The sequence below is a fragment of the Callorhinus ursinus genome, unplaced genomic scaffold, assembly GCF_003265705.2.
Source record: "Callorhinus ursinus isolate GAN/ISIS: 27379988/994484 unplaced genomic scaffold, GSC_fseal_2.0 scaffold13, whole genome shotgun sequence".
In the NCBI taxonomy this organism is placed as follows: Eukaryota; Metazoa; Chordata; class Mammalia; order Carnivora; family Otariidae; genus Callorhinus; species Callorhinus ursinus.
The window spans coordinates 27,153,196-27,170,371 of NW_027397075.1; the positions used below are offsets into that span (position 1 = coordinate 27,153,196).

General features: G+C 38.8%; 1 protein-coding gene across 1 annotated transcript; it reads left to right on the forward strand.

Annotated features, from left to right (window-relative positions):
- Nucleotides 1-12,804: 12,804 nt before the first annotated feature.
- LOC112828796 (lymphotactin) lies at nucleotides 12,805-16,691 on the forward strand. Its single transcript, XM_025878048.2, has 3 exons — nucleotides 12,805-13,057; nucleotides 15,359-15,473; nucleotides 16,342-16,691. The coding sequence occupies exons 1-3, from the start codon at nucleotides 12,997-12,999 to the stop codon at nucleotides 16,502-16,504; spliced, it is 339 nt and encodes a 112-aa protein (XP_025733833.1). The 5' UTR covers nucleotides 12,805-12,996; the 3' UTR covers nucleotides 16,505-16,691.
- Nucleotides 16,692-17,176: the final 485 nt, after the last annotated feature.

Here is a 17,176-nt window from a genome sequence, read left to right on the forward strand (position 1 = left end):
TATATACCTATACCTACATTTATCTATAGATCTATCTAGAGTTTCTGGAGCTACACAGTATGCAAATGTTTAGCTTTACATAATAATACCAAACTGCTTTTCTAAATGTTGTACCAGTTTCTAATGCCATGAGTAATAGATGTTGATCTATATCTTTGCCATCACAGAAGTATTATCAAACTTCTTAATTCTGGTCATTTGAATGGGAATAAAATGGGTTCATGCCATGGTCTTGATTTACATTCTCATGATCACTAGTGAGCTGAAGCCAAGGCACTTCTTTTTTTTTTTTTAAGCACAATAGTTTATTTTTTAAAAAATTTTTTATTGTTATGTTAATCACCATACATTACATCATTAGTTTTTGATGTAGTGTTCCATGATTCATTGTTTGTGCATAACACCCAGTGCTCCAGGCAGAACGTGCCCTCTTTAATACCCATCACCAGGCTAACCCATCCCCCCACCCCCCTCCCCTCTAGAACCCTCAGTTTGTTTTTCAGAGTCCATCATCTCTCATGGTTGGTCTCCCCCTCCAATTTACTCCCCTTCATTCCTCCTCTCCTGCTATCTTCTTCTTCTTTTTTTTTTCTTAACATATATTGCATTATTTGTTTCAGAGGTACAGATCTGTGATTCAACAGTCTTGCACAATTCACAGTGCTCACCATAGCACATACCCTCCCCAATGTCTATCACCCAGCCAGCCCCTCCCTCCCCCCCACCACTCCAGCAACCCTCAGTTTGTTTCCTGAGATTAAGAATTCCTCATATCAGTGAGGTCATATGATACATGTCTTTCTCTGATAGACTTATTTCACTCAGCATAACACCCTCCAGTTCCATCCATGTTGTTGCAAATGGCAAGATCTCATTCCTTTTGATGGCTGCATAATATTCCATTGTGTATATATACCACATCTTCTTTATCCATTCATCTGTCGATGGGCATCTTGGTTCTTTCCACAGTTTGGCTATTGTGGACATTGCTGCTATAAACATTGGGGTACATGTACGCCTTCGGATCCCTACATTTGTATCTTTGTGGTAAATACCCAGTAGTGCAATTGCTGGATTGTACTGAAGCCAAGGTACTTCTGAAGAAAAAGAAAAAAGAGGGCTTGCCTTATTAGACATTAAAGTTAAATTAAAAGACTATAGTAATTAACATAGAATGCTGTGAGTCACGGATATCCAAATTACCAATGGAACAGACTAGAGAATATAGAACAGATGCCCATATACATGGACCTTTGATATATGACAGTAGTGTGGGACAAAGAGAAACTACTCCAAAACCAGAGCTAGAAAATTCAGTTATCCAAAGAGAAAAAAAAATGCATTTGTACTTTAAAACTTTTCATAGGGGTAAGTCTTTCTGACTTTGGGGAAGGGAAAAATTTATTAAGGTGCAAAAAGCAACAACCATATAATAAAACATTGAGATAAATTTGATTACATTAAAATCAGTATTTTTTTATCAAAGACATGATAGAGAAAGTGAAAAGACAAGCTACTAACTGAGAGAAAATACTTGCAATACCTGCAATTGACAAAGAATTAGTATGGTGAATACATAAAGAATTTTTACATACTCATACTAAAATGACAAACTATCCAAAAATGGAATATTACACAAATACGCATTCTACAAAGACATTTTTATGTAGATTATCTGTTATGTATGATGAAATACAAATTAACTTTTTTCAGATGAATCAAAATATTTAGACTAAAAAATAAAAAGAAAAGATATATTGTATTTTCTTATTTGTACCCTTCATACTTATATCTTCTTCCCTCAAAAGTGAATGTTTTTCTTCAAAAATGGATTCTACCATCCCATTGTGTGGTCACAGATATATAAGTGGTACTGATGTTCCAGAGTACTAGACTTCACAGGTATAAATGTTTATGTTTGCTTGTGCTTATGTACTCTTATGCATTTACATTTATTCTGAATATGTTAATCCAGCACCTTCTCTGCATCAGGCATTGCCCTAGACTCTGAGGAATGAAAAGGACAAAACATTTCTGGAAGGAGATGGAAAATGTTAAAAATCCACAAGCAAATTATATGGTTATACTACATGGTGCTAAGTACCATGCATGGAAATAGAGCAGCAAGGAGAGATCAAATGATACCAAAATTGGTATGTGGGTGCAGTTTTCAATTGGGTGTTCAGGAAAAGCCACAATGAGAAAGCAATGGGAGTGAGCCATGCTTATATCTGTGGGAAGAGACCATCAGGCAGAGTAAACAGCTAGTGAAAAGTCTCAGAGGTAGGACCCTGGCTGACATGTCTGAGAAATAGCAAAAGGTCATTGTGACTGCAGTGGAGGTTAAAAGGGAGAAAGAGTAGCAGGAGATGATGTTAGAGAATGAGTGAGAAGAAGGCACAGGTCATGGAAGCATTTGTAAGCCCTTGTAATGACTTTGGGTGCATATATATTTATAATTTTATATCCTCTTGATGTATTGGCCCCTTTGTCATTATATAATCACCTTCTTTGCCTCTTGTTACAGGTTTTGACCTAAAGTCTATTTTGTCTAAGTATAGTTACCTCTTCCCTCGTTTGGATTTCTGTTGCATGGAATATCTTCTTTCATCCCCTTACTCTGAGCTGATATGTACCCTTAAAGCTGAGGTGAGGCAACACATGGTTGGGTATTTTTTTTTTTAATCCATTCAGTCATTCTATGCCTTTTGATTTGAGAATTTAACCCATTTACATTTCAAGGAATTATTGATGGGTAAGGACTTACTAATGCCAACTTATTTTCCCCTGGTTGTTTTGTAGTTCTCTTGTTTCTTTCCTCCTCTCTTTCTGTATTTCTTTTTCTTTACTTTTCTTTCTATTTTTAAAGTAGGTTCCACAGCCAGCACGGAGCCCAATTAGGTGCTTGAACTGAGATCAAGAGTCAGACACCTAACTGACTGAGACACCCAGGCGCCCCTCTTTCTGTATTTGTTTGTGAGTTAATGATTTTTCTGTAATGGTATTTTTTGATTTCCATCTCTTTATCTTTTTTGTGTTTACTATAGGTTTTAGCTTTGTGGTTACCACGAGGCTTGCATAAAACAACTTACAGATGGGGAGTAGGAGACCTGGATTTTGTCTGGTCTCAGGAATTCAGCTGGATAGGGATCAAACCATTCTGAACACCTACAAACTCAACAGGACATTGAAGAAAAGAATAGCAACAACTCTCTGAACAGAAAAGCGAACACTTTCTGGAAGGTAGGACGTGCGGAGACGTGAATCCGAGGTGATATCCGGGAGGATAGACGGCGGGGGAGGGGGCCTCCTTGGCCGCTTCTGGCAAGTGATAGAGCCGGAAAGCACAAAATTGGAATTTTTAGAAGTTGGCTCCGCTGAGGGACGTCGCTCCAGTGGCTAAGCAGGGGGTGGAACCCTCGCTGGGACAGTGTGGTCTCAGGACCCTCGGGGTCACAGAAAGACCAGGGGTGCCTGAGTGTGGCAGAGCTCCCAGGTCTCGGAGCGGGGAAGCCGGCTGCAGAGACAGGGCCGAGGTGCGGGCTCTCAGCTCGGGGTTGCCATAAGCTGTGATCAGCGACACAGTCGGGCCACTGCTCCTCCAGCAGGGACCCAACAAATGTCAGATCCGGGGAGACTCCCTTTCCTGCCCTGGGAGGAGTGGTGCAGGAGCACACCACAGAGATCTGCTGGGTTTGGAGACTCCACACCGAGTCGGGTGCCAGAGATAGAAATGCTCGGTCACAGGCTAGGTGAGCATGGAGTGCGGCCGGAGACTGGGGAGATGGGAGTGAATGACTGCTTTTCTCTGGGGTGCACTGAGGAGTAGGGTCCCGAGGTCTCAGCTCCTCTGGGCCGGAGATTGGAAGGCTGCCATTTTCACTCTCGTCCTCCAAAGCTGTACGGAAAGCTTGCAGGGAACAAAAGATCCTGAGAGCAAACCTGAGCAGATTACTTGGCCCGGACCGGCAAGGTGGGGCAATTCCACCTCCGGCAAAGACATTTGGGAACCATGGCAACAGGCTCCTCCCCCAGAAGATCAGCAAGAACCGCCAACCAAGACCCAGTTTACTGATGAATGAGAATGGCAGAACTCCAGTGCTGGGGGAATACTGCACATAGAATTCATGGTTTTTTTTAACCATGATTCTTTAGTCTTTCAAAGTTAATTTTTTAAACTTTTTTTTTGAATTTTTCTTTTTCCCCTTTTCAACCAACATCTTATCAATCCCTTTTTCAAAAACATTTTTTATTTTTCATTTTTAGAGTCATACTCTATGCCTTCATAGTAGTTACCCTTATTTTTGGCATATATATGTAAGTTGTTCTCTCTTTAAAATTTTGAGATACAGTTTCTTCTAACAGATCAAAATATACCCTAAATCTCTAGTGTATGGCTTTGTTCTAGTCTCCTGCCTGATCATATTCTCTCCCCACCTTTTTTTAAATCCTCTTCTTTCTTTTGTCAAACAACTTATCTTAAATTCTTTTTATAGAATTTTTTATAATTTTCATCTTTACAGTCATATTCCATCCCTTCATCGTATCAACCCTTATTTTTGTACATATATAAGTTTTTCTTTCTTTAAAATTTTGGGAGGCACTTTCTTCTAACAGACCAAAATACACCCAAAATCTCATGTGTGGCACTGATCTATTCACCAGCCTGATCATATTTGATCATATTCTGTTTTTTTTTTGTTTTGTTCTATTTTTGTTTGTTTTTATCTTTATCTTTTTTCTTTCTTTCCCTTTCTTTTCCCCTGGCTTCAGGTCTTTTCTAATTTGTTTAGAGTATATTTTCTGGGGACATTGTTACCCTGTTGGCATTTTGTTCTCTCATTCATCTATTCTCCTCTGGACAAAATGACAAGCTGGAAAAAAATCACCTCAACAATAAGAACAAGAGGTAGTTCCGACTGCCAGGGACCTACTCAATACAGACATTAGTACGATGTCGGACCTAGAGTTCAGAATGATGATTTTAAAGATACTAGCTGGGCTTGAAAAAAGCATGGAAGTTATTAGAGAAACCCTTTCTAGAGAAATAAAAGAACTAAAATCTAACCAAGTCGAAATCAAAAAGGCTATTAATGAGGTGCAATCAAAAATGGGGTTGCTAACTGCTAGGATAAATGAGGCAGAAGAGAGAATCAGCGATATAGAAGACCAAATGATGGAAAATAAAGAAACTGAGAAAAAGAGAGATAAACAACTACTGGATCACGAAGGCAGAATTCGAGAGATAAGCGATACCATAAAACGAAACAACATTAGAATAATTGGGATCCCAGAAGAAGAAGAAAGAGAGAGAGGGGCAGAAGGTATATTGGAGCAAATTATAGCAGAGAACTTCCCTAATGTGGGGAAGGAAACAGGCATCAAAATCCAGGAGGCACGGAGAACCCCTCTCAAAATCAATAAAAATAGGTCAACACCCCGACATCTAATAGTAAAACTTACGAGTCTGAGAGACAAAGAGAAAATCCTGAAAGCAGCTCAGGAGAAGAGATATGTAATCTATAATGGTAGAAACATTAGATTGGCAACAGACCTAACCACAGAGACCTGGCAGGCCAGAAAGGACTGGCATGATATCTTCAGAGCACTAAATGAGAAAAATATGCAGCCAAGAATACTATATCCAGCTAGGCTGTCATTGAAAATACAAGGAGAGATATAAAGCTTCCAGGACAAACAAAAAGTAAAGGAATTTGCAAACACGAAACCAGCCCCACAAGAACTATTGAAAGGGATCCTCTAAATAAAGAGAGAGCCTAAAAACAACATAGACCAGAAAGGAACACAGACAATATACAGTAACAGTCACCTTACAGGCAATACAATGGCACTAAATTCATATCTTTCAATAGTTACCCTGAATGTAAATGGGCTAAATGCCCCAATCAAAAGACACAGGCTATCTGATTAGATAAGAAAACAAGACCCATTGATATGCTGTCTGCAAGAGACTCATTTTAGATGGAAAGACACCCCCAGATTGAAAGTGAGGGGGTGGAAGACCATTTACCATGCTAATGGACACCAAAAGAAAGCTGGGGTGGCAATCCTTATATCAGACAAATTAGATTTTACACCAAAGACTGTAATAAGAGATGAGGAAGGACACTATATCCTACTTAATGGGCCTATCCAACAAGAAGATCTAACAATTGTAAATATCTATGCCCCTAACATAAGAGCAGCCAATTATATGAGCCAATTAATAACAAAAGCAAAGAAACACATTGACAACAATACAATAATAGTGGGGGACTAAAAATTGAAAGTTGAAAGTTGAAAATAGAGCTATCATATGATCCAGCAATTGCACTACTGGGTATTTACCCCAAAGGTACAAATGTAGGGATCCGAAGGGGTACGTGCACCCCAATGTTTATAGCAGCAATGTCCACAATAGCCAAACTGTGGAAAGAGCCAAGATGTCCATCGACAGATGAATGGATAAAGAAGATGTGGTGTATATATACAATGGAATATTATGCAGCCATCAAAAGGAATGAGATTTTGCCTTTTGCAAGAACGTGGATGGAACTAGAGGGTGTAATGCTGAGTGAAATAAGTCAATCAGAGAAAGACATGTATCATATGACCTCACTGAAATGAGGAATTCTTAATCTCAGGAAACAAACTGAGGGTTGCTGGGTGGGGGTGGCAGGGATGGGGTGGCTGGGTGATAGACATTGGGGAGGGTATGTGCTACGGTGAGTGCTGTGAATTGTGCAAGACTGTTGAATCACAGATCTGTACCTCTGAAACAAATAATGCAATATATGTTAAGAAAAAAAAGAAGAAGAAGATAGCAGGAGGGGAAGAATGAAAGGGGTGAAATCGGAGGGGGAGACGAACCATGAGAGACGATGGACTCTGAAAAACAAACTGAGGGTTCTAGAAGGGAGGGGGGTGGGAGCATGGGTTAGCCTGGTGATGGGTATGAAAGAGGGCACACTCTGCATGGGGCACTGGGTGTTATGCACAAACAATGAATCATGGAACACTACATCAAAAACTAATGATGTAATGTATGGTGATTAACATAACAAAAAAAATTTAAAAAATCTTACAGATGTAACAATCTACTGTAAACTGATAACAATTTAACTTCAATTGCATATTAAAACTCTATCTTTTTATGCTCTTAGGTCATAATTTTCTTTTTTATGTTGTGTATCCATTAACAAATTATGATAGCTATATTTATTTTTAATACTTTTGTCCTTTAACTTTTACACTAGAGTTAAGTGATTAACACATATTGGAGCACCTAAGTATATTAAATAATGCAAAGAGATCTGCAGGGAGAAAGAGCCAACAATACAGTAATAGCAGGGGACTTCAATGCTCGATTTCAACAATGGATAGATTATTCAGACAGAAAGTCAATAAGAAAACATTGGACTTGAACTACCTTTGGACCAAATGGATCTAAGAGACATATACAAATCATTCCATTCAACAACAGCAGAATACACATTCCTCTCAAGAACATGCAGACCATTCTTTAGGACAGATCATGATAGGTCACAAAACAAGTCTTGGCACATTTGGGAAGACTGAAATCATACCAAGAATCTTTTCTGACCACTATAGGATGCAACTAGAAATCAGTAACAGGAGGAAGATGGAATATTTACAAATATGTAGAAATTAAATAACAAGCTTCTGAACAAACAATGAGTCAAAAAAGAAATCAAAAGGCAAATTTAAAAATATCTTGAGAGACTATGGACTCTGAGAAACAAACTGAGGGTTCTAGAGGGGAAAAGTGGGGGGATGGGTTAGCCTGGTGATGGGTATTAAAGAGGGCACATATTGAATGGAGCACTGGGTATTATACGCAAACAATGAATCATGGAACACTACATCAAAAACTAATGATGTAATTGTGGTGATTAACATAACATAATGAAATAAAATTAAAAAAATCTTGAAACAGCTGAAAATGGAATCACAAAGCTTAAGAGATGCAGCATAAGCAGTTCAACATACGCAAATCAATAGATGCTGTAAATCACATTAATAGAATGAAAGATAAAACTCATACGACTATCTCAATAAATGCAGAAAAATCATTTGGCAAAATTCAACATCCTTTCATAACATAAAAATTCTCATACATATTCCATGTAAAAGGAATGTACCTCAGCATAACAAGGCCAATAATGACAGGCCCACAGCTAACATCATACTTAATGGTAAAAAGTGGAAAGCTTTTCTTCTAAGATCAGGTACAAGACAAGGGTGTCTATTCTTGCCACTTTTATTCAACATAGTACTGGACATAGTAGCTAGTACAATTAAGCAAGAAAAAGAAATGAGAGGCATCTAAATTGGAAAGGAAGAAGTAAAATTGTCTCTGTTTGCAGATGATATGATATATAGAAAATCCTAAAGACTCTGTCAAAAAACTGTGACAACTAACAAACAAATTCAGTAAAGTTGCAGGGTACAAAATGAACATAGAGAAATTAGTTGTGTTTCTAGACACTAACAATGAAATATCTGAAAAAGAAATGAAGAAAACAATCCCCTTCACAATAGCATCAAAACCAATGAATATTTAGGAATAAATTTGACAAAGGAGGTGAAAGATCTGTGTACTGAAAATTATAAGACATGGATGAAAGAAATTGAGGAATACAGATAAATTGAAAGATAGTCTGTGTTCATGGATTGGAAAAATTATTATTATTAAAAAATGCCCATAATATCCAAAGTCGTTGATAGATTCAATACAATTCCTATCAAAATTCCAATGTCATTTTTCACAGAAATCAAAAAAACAATCTTAACATTCACGTGGAATCAGTAAAGATCCTTAATAGCCAAGGCAATTCTGAGGAAAAAAATTGGAGGCATCACATTTCTTGATTTTGAAATATATTACAATACTATGGTAATCAAAACTGTATGGTATTGGCATAAAGACAGACATATACTCCAATGGAACAGAATCAAGAGCCAAGAAACAAACCCATACTTATGTAGTCAGTTAGTATTTGACAAGTGAGCCTAGACTACTCAGTAGGGGAAAGGGTAGTCTCTTCAATAAAAGGTGCTGAGAACATTGGATATTCACACGTAAAAGAATGGAATTGGACCTCTAACCTAAACCACGCACAAAATTTCACTCAAAATGGATTAAACGTTTAAATCTAATCCCTGGAACCATAAAACTCCTGGAACAAAATATTGGAGAAAAGTTTCTTTTTTTTCTTTTTTTTTTTTAAAGTATTTATTTATGTGACAGAGAGACACAGCGAGAGAAGGAACACAAGCAGGAGGAGTGGAAGAGGGAGAAGCAGGCTTCCCGCTGAGCAGGGAGCCCGATGTGGGGCTCAATCCCAGGACCCTGGGATCATGACCTGAGCCGAAGGCAGATGCTTAATTACTGAGCCACCCAGGCGCCCCTGGAGAAAAGTTTCTTGACACTGGTTTGGCAATGACTTTTTGAGCATGACATCAAAAGCACAAGCAGCAAATTAAAAATAAATAAGTGGGACTACGCCAAACTAAAAAGATTCAGCATAATAAAAGAAACAATCAACAAAATGAAAAGGCCGCCTACAGAATGGGAGAAAATATTTGCAAGCCACCTATCTGATAAGGGGTTAATATCAAAAAATTAAGGAACTCATGCAACCCACTCATTAGCAAAAAAAAAAAAATCCAAATAATCCAATTAAAAATAGGCTGAATAGACACTTTTCCAAAGACATACAAATGGCCAACAGTAAATGAAAAGGTGCTTAACACCCCTGATAATAATGGGAAATGAAAATCAAAACCACAACAAGACACCCTCTCATATCTGTTGGAAAGGCTATTATCAAAAAAACAGTATATATCCAAAGGAAATGAAGTAACTATTTTGAAGGGATATCTGTACCTCATTCTCACTGAAGTATTATTCTCAACAGCCAAGACATGGAAACAACTTAAGTGTCCACTGATGGATGAATGGATAGAGAAAATACGGTGTATGTATAGAATGGACTCTTACTCAGTTATAAAAAATAAAGAAATCCTGCCTTTTGCAACACTGGTTGTTGTTAATCAATGTCCACATATTAGCAAATTAGGCCCATTTTGTATTCAGTTTCTACTTTCTTGTTACTTAATTCTTCCCCACCAGAGACTCTAGTCATGCTGTGAAAAAACTGGAAGGGAATAATTCATTCTGAGAGTTTAAGAAATTCCATTTCAATATGCTAAGTAAATATTCAGCCATTGGTCACATTGTCTATTTGGTTGAAAACATAAGAGAAAACCACAGACACAATTCCTGGCTTTGTGTTTCTAGATGGTCAATCTTCACTTAATGTACCATCACCCTAAACATGGTCTTTGAAGAAGAATTCATTTATTCAAAAACTATTTGGTGAAAGTCCCACTACATAACAGACATTCTTCTAATGCCAGGGACCCAGTGAAGACCAAATCAAGTTCCCCACTCTCAAGGAGCCTGCCATCTAGTGGGAGATGCAGAAATATAATTGAGTAGGGCAATAAAATAAGATTAGTGATAGAACCGTGGTGGAGAGAAACACACAAGCACAGAGGATGGCAGAACTTAATTTTATCTAAGGATTCAGGAAAATTTGTAGGAAGGGGAGCAGTTTACAAGTAGGGAACTGGGACGGACGTGCTAGGTAAAGGACGCAATATGTGGGGGGGTATAAGAGAGGATAGGATATGAGGTTGAATGCATACACGTTTGTCGAGGCTGGGGGTTTGGGAGCGTGTGTGAGGGCTGGAAAGAGAGTCTAAAAGGAAAAGCAGTGTTAGATCTTGAACAACCTTGTATTGGACAATAAGAAATTTCAAATAAATTCTGTAGGCAATGGAAATTGGCGAAGAGGTTCTCAGTAGGGAAATAACATGATTAGATTAAGGCATTAGAACGATTAACTCTGGCAATACTGTGGAGAATAGACTGGAAAGGGAGGACAGCCGATGCTGGGAAACCAGTTGGTCTACTGCCGTGGTCCTAACAAGGGATGATGAAGGCCTGCCTACAGCAGTGTGGAAAGAGAGGAACAGGCCTATTGAAGAGCAACTTAGAAGGTTTACTTAGTACAGCTTTGTTAGGGATGACATATGAATGGACAGCAATGAGTCTAAGATGACCCCAGGTTCCATGTTTGGAAATTGGATAGAAAATAGCATATTTCTCCATGTCAGGGAGTAATAGGAGGAAAAGAATTTTGAGTGGAAAGATGTGTTCAGATGTTAAGGACTGATGGTATAGCCAGGTAGAGAGAAATAACTAAAAGGCCACTCTGAGGTCCAGAGTGAAGTCTGGCTGGAAAATTAAACGCCATTAATGAAAAATCTTTTAGAGGTTAGCCTATAATTTTCATGGAAGTATAGGAATTCATTTTTGTATCCCTAACAGCAGTGGCAGTTCCTTTTAGCTACACATATGTTGAATAAGAATATTATTCTCGTATACCTAATAGCAGTGGCAAACCTTTTCGCTGCTTGTGCAAACACATAATTAAGAAATACATTTTACAGATACCTATGTAAAGCAAAACCAGACAAAACAACAACAAACTGAGTGCCAGGAAGTTGCAACTGATATAATCAGACCCTGCTAGAAGATTGCAAGTCGAAACTACATTTGGGGAAGACTATATGGTAACATGGAGCAAGAACTGAAAGAGGATCATGTGAGTTTGCCAAGTGATCCAACTTCTGGCTATTGAGGGGAAATGATTGAGTATATGTTACTGAAAACTTACCTTACAGATGTGATCTATAGAACGGTGGTATAAGGGAATAGTTTAATGTGTATGTGCATATATTTACTCAGATGAGAAACACGAAGTGTATGAAGAACCATGGGAAGATATTTACACTGATGCTAAAACAGTATTTATAATTGTCACAAGTCTGCAAACATATGTGTACCAATAGAGATCTACTGGAAAAAGCATTTAAAAATGAAAACTGTCAGAATGATATGATTATAGATAATTTTCTCTTTCTCTTTTGCTTTTTTTCCAAAATAAAGTTCATGTCAAGACAACTTTTCAAAAGGTTTTTATTTTTTTTATTTTTTAAAGATTTTTTATTTATTCATTTGAGAGAGAGAGAGAGAGAGAGAGTGAGCATGAGCACAAGCAGAGGGGAGGGTCAGAAGGAGAAGGAGAAGCAGACTCCCCGCTGAGCAGGGAGCCCGACATGGGGCTCTATCCCAGGACCCGGGGATCATGACCTGAGCCCAAGGCAGATACTTAACCCACTGAGCCACCCAGATGCCCCTCAAAGGTTTTTAAAAGGTATATATTAAGTTGCAATAAACCAAACATGTGCATATAGACATGCTCCAAACACACTTACTTAACTGTGTCTTGGGTATGGGGGGGGTGTAAAGAAATGGGAGTCACTTGAATGAGGGTAGAGGGGAGAAATGAAAAGAAAAAGAGAGCTGGGAAGATCAGATTGGCAGCAGTGTCCCTGTGCCCCCCTAAACAGTTGCTCTGGATGGCATCGGGGGTCATGAGCCACAGTGGTGGAATCCTCATGTCACAGCTGATGTGACATGAGACAGGTGGGGGAGCAGGACCACAGTGACCACAGCACCCCATTTCCTTACACTGTCCCCGTGCTGGGCCATGGTACCGATGTGGCCTTGGGGCATGTCTGCAGTGGAAGATTTGAATTTCGGCTGGTGGCAGGAGATGAGACAACCACGTTCCTTTATGCACACATTTGGTTTCATTGACACGTTAACCACAGGAGCAGGGGCGAAGACCATAAGGTGTAGGGTTAGTATGAGCAGAGGCAAAGGAACTTTTTCTTAAAGAAAAAAGCATCTGTACTGCACAGACTTTCCACAACTCCACACCCACCCTGAAAAGCCCCCCTCTCACCACAGGAAGTACGCTGACCACTGGAGGAATAAAGAGGCTTCTAAGAGCAGCCGTTCCTCACCTTCTCCTCGCATAGCTCAGCAGGACCTCAGCTATGAGACCTCTCCTCCTGGCCCTGCTTGGGGTCTGCTTTCTCACTGAATTCATCGTGGAAGGTAAGTTGAAAGGTTCTGTATGAGAGAGGAACAGATACGCAGGCAGGCGGGTACACATTTGGGATCTGACTCAGGTTTTGACTGGAGTAAACTGCTTTCTCCAGGGTAAGCCTCTGACTTCCCATGTGCAAAATGGGAATGACAACTCTGAGTTCAAGGGACTTTATAGATTCTGAAGACAGACAGAACTTGCTTACAATCTGGCTCCCACTTTTCATAATTGCGTGATTTGGGGTAAATTTTGCAACATCTCTGGACCTACGCTTACTTATAAGCTGAACATAATGACAGATACTCTCACCTGGGATTAAAATGAAACAAACAAACAAACAAGCCTAACAATTTAGGAATACTTATCAGATTTCCTCACTAGTAATAATTTCTTGATTAATGTTAGCTGTGGAATGGTGGTGGTGATTATATGTGCCTTTGTAGCTTTTGCCTATTTAATAACAATCTTGGTAAATTCTCAAAGATTTTGGAAGTTTAGTCACAATGTGGGGATGAGTTGGAGGTTGTATATTCTGAAGAAAATCAATAATTTCTATTTTAAGAAAATGATTGGGAGCTCATGCCTTCATACCCAGGAAATCAATACTACCTTCAAGTATATGGGAGAGTCTATTATTACCGCTATGAATATTTTTCCCATTAATGATAGATTTATAAGAGATTTAATTTATAAGAGACCATATGTTAAGTGCTAACAAATAGATCAATGCCTTATACACATTCAGATAAACCTGCAAGGTATACCCAGATGGGACTTAGGTATACTGAGCCTCACCTGACTATTCTATACATATTTTCTTTTTTTTAAAAAGATTTTATTTGTTTATTTGAGAAAGAGAGAATGAGAGATAGAGAGCATGAGAGAGGGAAGAGGGTCAGAGGGAGAAGCAGACTCCCTGCTGAGCAGGGAGCCCAATGTGGGACTCGATCCCGGGACTCCAGGATCATGACCTGAGCCAAAGGCAGTCGCTTAATCAACTGAGCCACCCAGGCGCCCTCTATACATATTTTCTTAAAGGATCATTTTTTTTCTCCAACTGATTGAAGTTTACTTCTCCTTGTGGCTCTGGCAATAAAAGAGAATATCCTTCAAGTATAATTAATGTTTCAGTTAACTCTCCTTTCAAGGGCCTAATTTGTAGACTTACTACTTAGAATAGGATGTATGAATCTGATCATGGATCTCTAAGGGTGTCTATGAATAGAGGTGGCAAAGTCTGGAATTCCTTGAAATTGTGGGCAAAACAAATATTGATGTAACCAACAACTATAAGGCTAGTAAATTAGGCCAAATATTGCAATGTGGCTGGCATTTTGCTGAGACAATAGGTCTGCTGTTTGGTGGAAACCCAGGTATGGTTGGGGGCAGCGACCCTCTGCTGGAGACAGAGGAGGACTGCAGACACTTGGGTCACTTCCCAAGCTTCCTCCTTGAATGTCCTCTATGAGTCCCACTGGGGATTAGCCTCTATGTACAACTGTGGGCAAAGCAATCTCTGCTCTGATTCAGCTCTGCAACAGGAGCGAACATGATATTTTCAGTGATAACACTACTGAGAATAAGAAGATTTGGGGGTTTAGAGTCTAGTAGGATTCTTTGGGTCTTGGGAGTCCATGTTAGGTACTTCTTGGAGAAAAATATTGTTTCCTAAGTAGTGAGAGAAATACAAGAAAAGATCTCTGTCTTTCACTGGGCTGAAAGACAGTTAAGCATTAAACATAAATTGGCAAAGATGGGTGGTAAGGAACGTGTGGACGGCATACTGGGAATGCTGGAAAGAAGGGATGAAGAGAGGCACAGCTAGCTGACAAATATCTTATATTTAGTTTCATGTTCAAAAAAGCCTTCTGATATCAGCAACACTGTAGATCAGACTTGATCCTCATCAGCTGTTACTTTAGATGCTTTTTAGCTGAATATTTCCCTGAGAAGCAAATACCAGTCATTTTACCTTAGGAGAAAATCAGCACTTAGAAACCTTGATTAGATTCTACCAAACCTTTAATATTATTAACTCTCCCAAGTTATTTCCCCTTCTCCAATGTAAGATTGCTCTCTGAATGGTGGATTTCTGTTGAGGATGAACAGTTTATGAACTCCATCCTTTATATATCTCACACCTTAACATTTTAAAATAACACAGGCGCCTCTTCCCACATTTTAATGTTGCCTTCCCCAAATTACTCTTTATCACATCACTCTTTGTTATTTTATTTACAGTACTGTAACATTTATACTATTTGAAATGATAATTTATTTTTGTTTGTCTTCTTGGTTTTCTTTACCAGGTGTGGGGAGTGAAGTCCTAGAAAAGAGCATCTGTGTAAGTCTGACGACCAAGAGACTGCCAATTAAAAACATCAAGACCTACACCATCAAGGAGGGCTCCATGAAAGCAGTAATGTGAGTTTGTCTCCCCAAAAGCTGGGCTTGATGGGACACAGTGTATAGAAATGCTGCCTTCCTCAGGAAGTTGGCATGGGGGAAGACCTCAAGTTGAACCAATAGCCCCTTTGGTTTTCCAATTAACCATGTCTTTATGTAGCACCAAATAGCAATTAGTGAAAAAATTTGACAATCAAATAAAGAATATCATCCTCTTTTCTGATTTAGTTTAGCAGTAGAATCTAACTGGGAAACGGATGAATATTGTGCTCAATTCTGAGGGTTAGGTTTAGAGATGGCTGCTGTGGCTCAGGATTTGACCATATAACAACACTGGTGTAGGATGCTTCTCTACCCATCCCTTCCCTTTCCTTATGGTGTGCTAGAGTAAAGTAGAGTGCCATGTTTTATCAGTTACCATGTCTTAAGGAAATGTGTGAAAAACTAGCTACATAGTACTGTTCTCTTTCCAGGGTCTCATTTTCAGAATAGCGGCTCTTCCCAACACATAATTGCAATTTTACCCAAAGAGATTAAATAAAGAAATCACCTCTGTCCAGAAAACAAGATGAATGTGTTTAGATGTGAGAAGGAAGATATATGTAATAATTGAACTAGATGACCTCAAATGTCCAGTGTAGTTACAACATTTGGTAGCTTGGATGGAAAAAGGAGTCTGAGAATTATGATGAACAAAGGAGCTAGGTATTACGTGGATGTATTTCTCTTTTGTGTTAGAATAGATGGCAGGAGAAAGGTTTTCATTTATGGTGTCAAGGTTTTGAGAATAATTTCTGCATATAACCTGTTATATCTGGTCTGATCTTAACTCCTGGTTCCAAGGCTGTGAGGATGTGACTAACTCTATCTTTTCCTTGCATTGCAGATTTATTACCAGACGTGGCTTTAAAGTCTGTGCTGATCCACAAGCTGATTGGGTGAAAAAGGCAGTAGAAATTGTGGACACGTCTACCAGAAGAAACACGAAACAGACCAAGCCTACAGGAGCCCAACATTCCACCAATACAGCTGTGACCCTGACTACATAGTGGTCTTCTGGACCCTCATTTCCTCACTAACCAGCTAGCTCATTTCCCTTTATAAACTCCTGGACTAGTTAGATTATATTCACTTTTTATAAAAGTGCTGCATGAGCCAACTTATTTTCCTGTATTTTTATTTTTCATGTCTTTCATATTCATTTAGATGTTTTAATTAATAAATATTTATTACTGAGAATAATCTCAAAGTCTATTCATTACGTATTGGGAAAGATACTATATCATTTATGCTCTGTCTCTGTCCTAATTGTCTCTCCCATTGATGGTATTCATGATTGGAGAGATTTTGGCCTGTGTTTGTCACAGATGAAAACTATAGTCATCATTCTTTGGTTCCAGCTTGCAAGTGACAATTGTGACAAGTGACAATTGTGACAATGGCAACAATTTAAGAACTATTTCAACCTGTCTTCATAATAGAGTTCTATTTATGAAATAGGGGAGAAAATAAGCCAACTGTCATTGCATTTCCATTCTGAGGGTCCACTACTCAAAAATGGCTTCACTTGTGCTTGATCTCCAGCAAATTCTCTTACCTCTCTGTTTCTTTTGGTTTCCTATGAAAGGACACAAACAAAGGGCTTGTCAGTTCTTTCATTTGTCAAGATAGCAAAGGTTAGACTTTTGGTGAAAAGATATTTTATTCAAATAACAGTCATT

What these genes read in the sequence shown, in the direction of transcription:
- LOC112828796 (XM_025878048.2), top strand. Translation starts at nt 12,997, where the DNA reads ATGAGACCTCTCCTCCTGGCCCTGCTTGGGGTCTGCTTTCTCACTGAA. An exon ending in CACTGAATTCATCGTGGAAG is followed by an intron (nt 13,058 to 15,358) that starts GTAAGTTGAAAG and finishes TTTCTTTACCAG; the next exon opens with GTGTGGGGAGTGAAGTCCTA. An exon ending in GGCTCCATGAAAGCAGTAAT is followed by an intron (nt 15,474 to 16,341) that starts GTGAGTTTGTCT and finishes CTTGCATTGCAG; the next exon opens with ATTTATTACCAGACGTGGCT.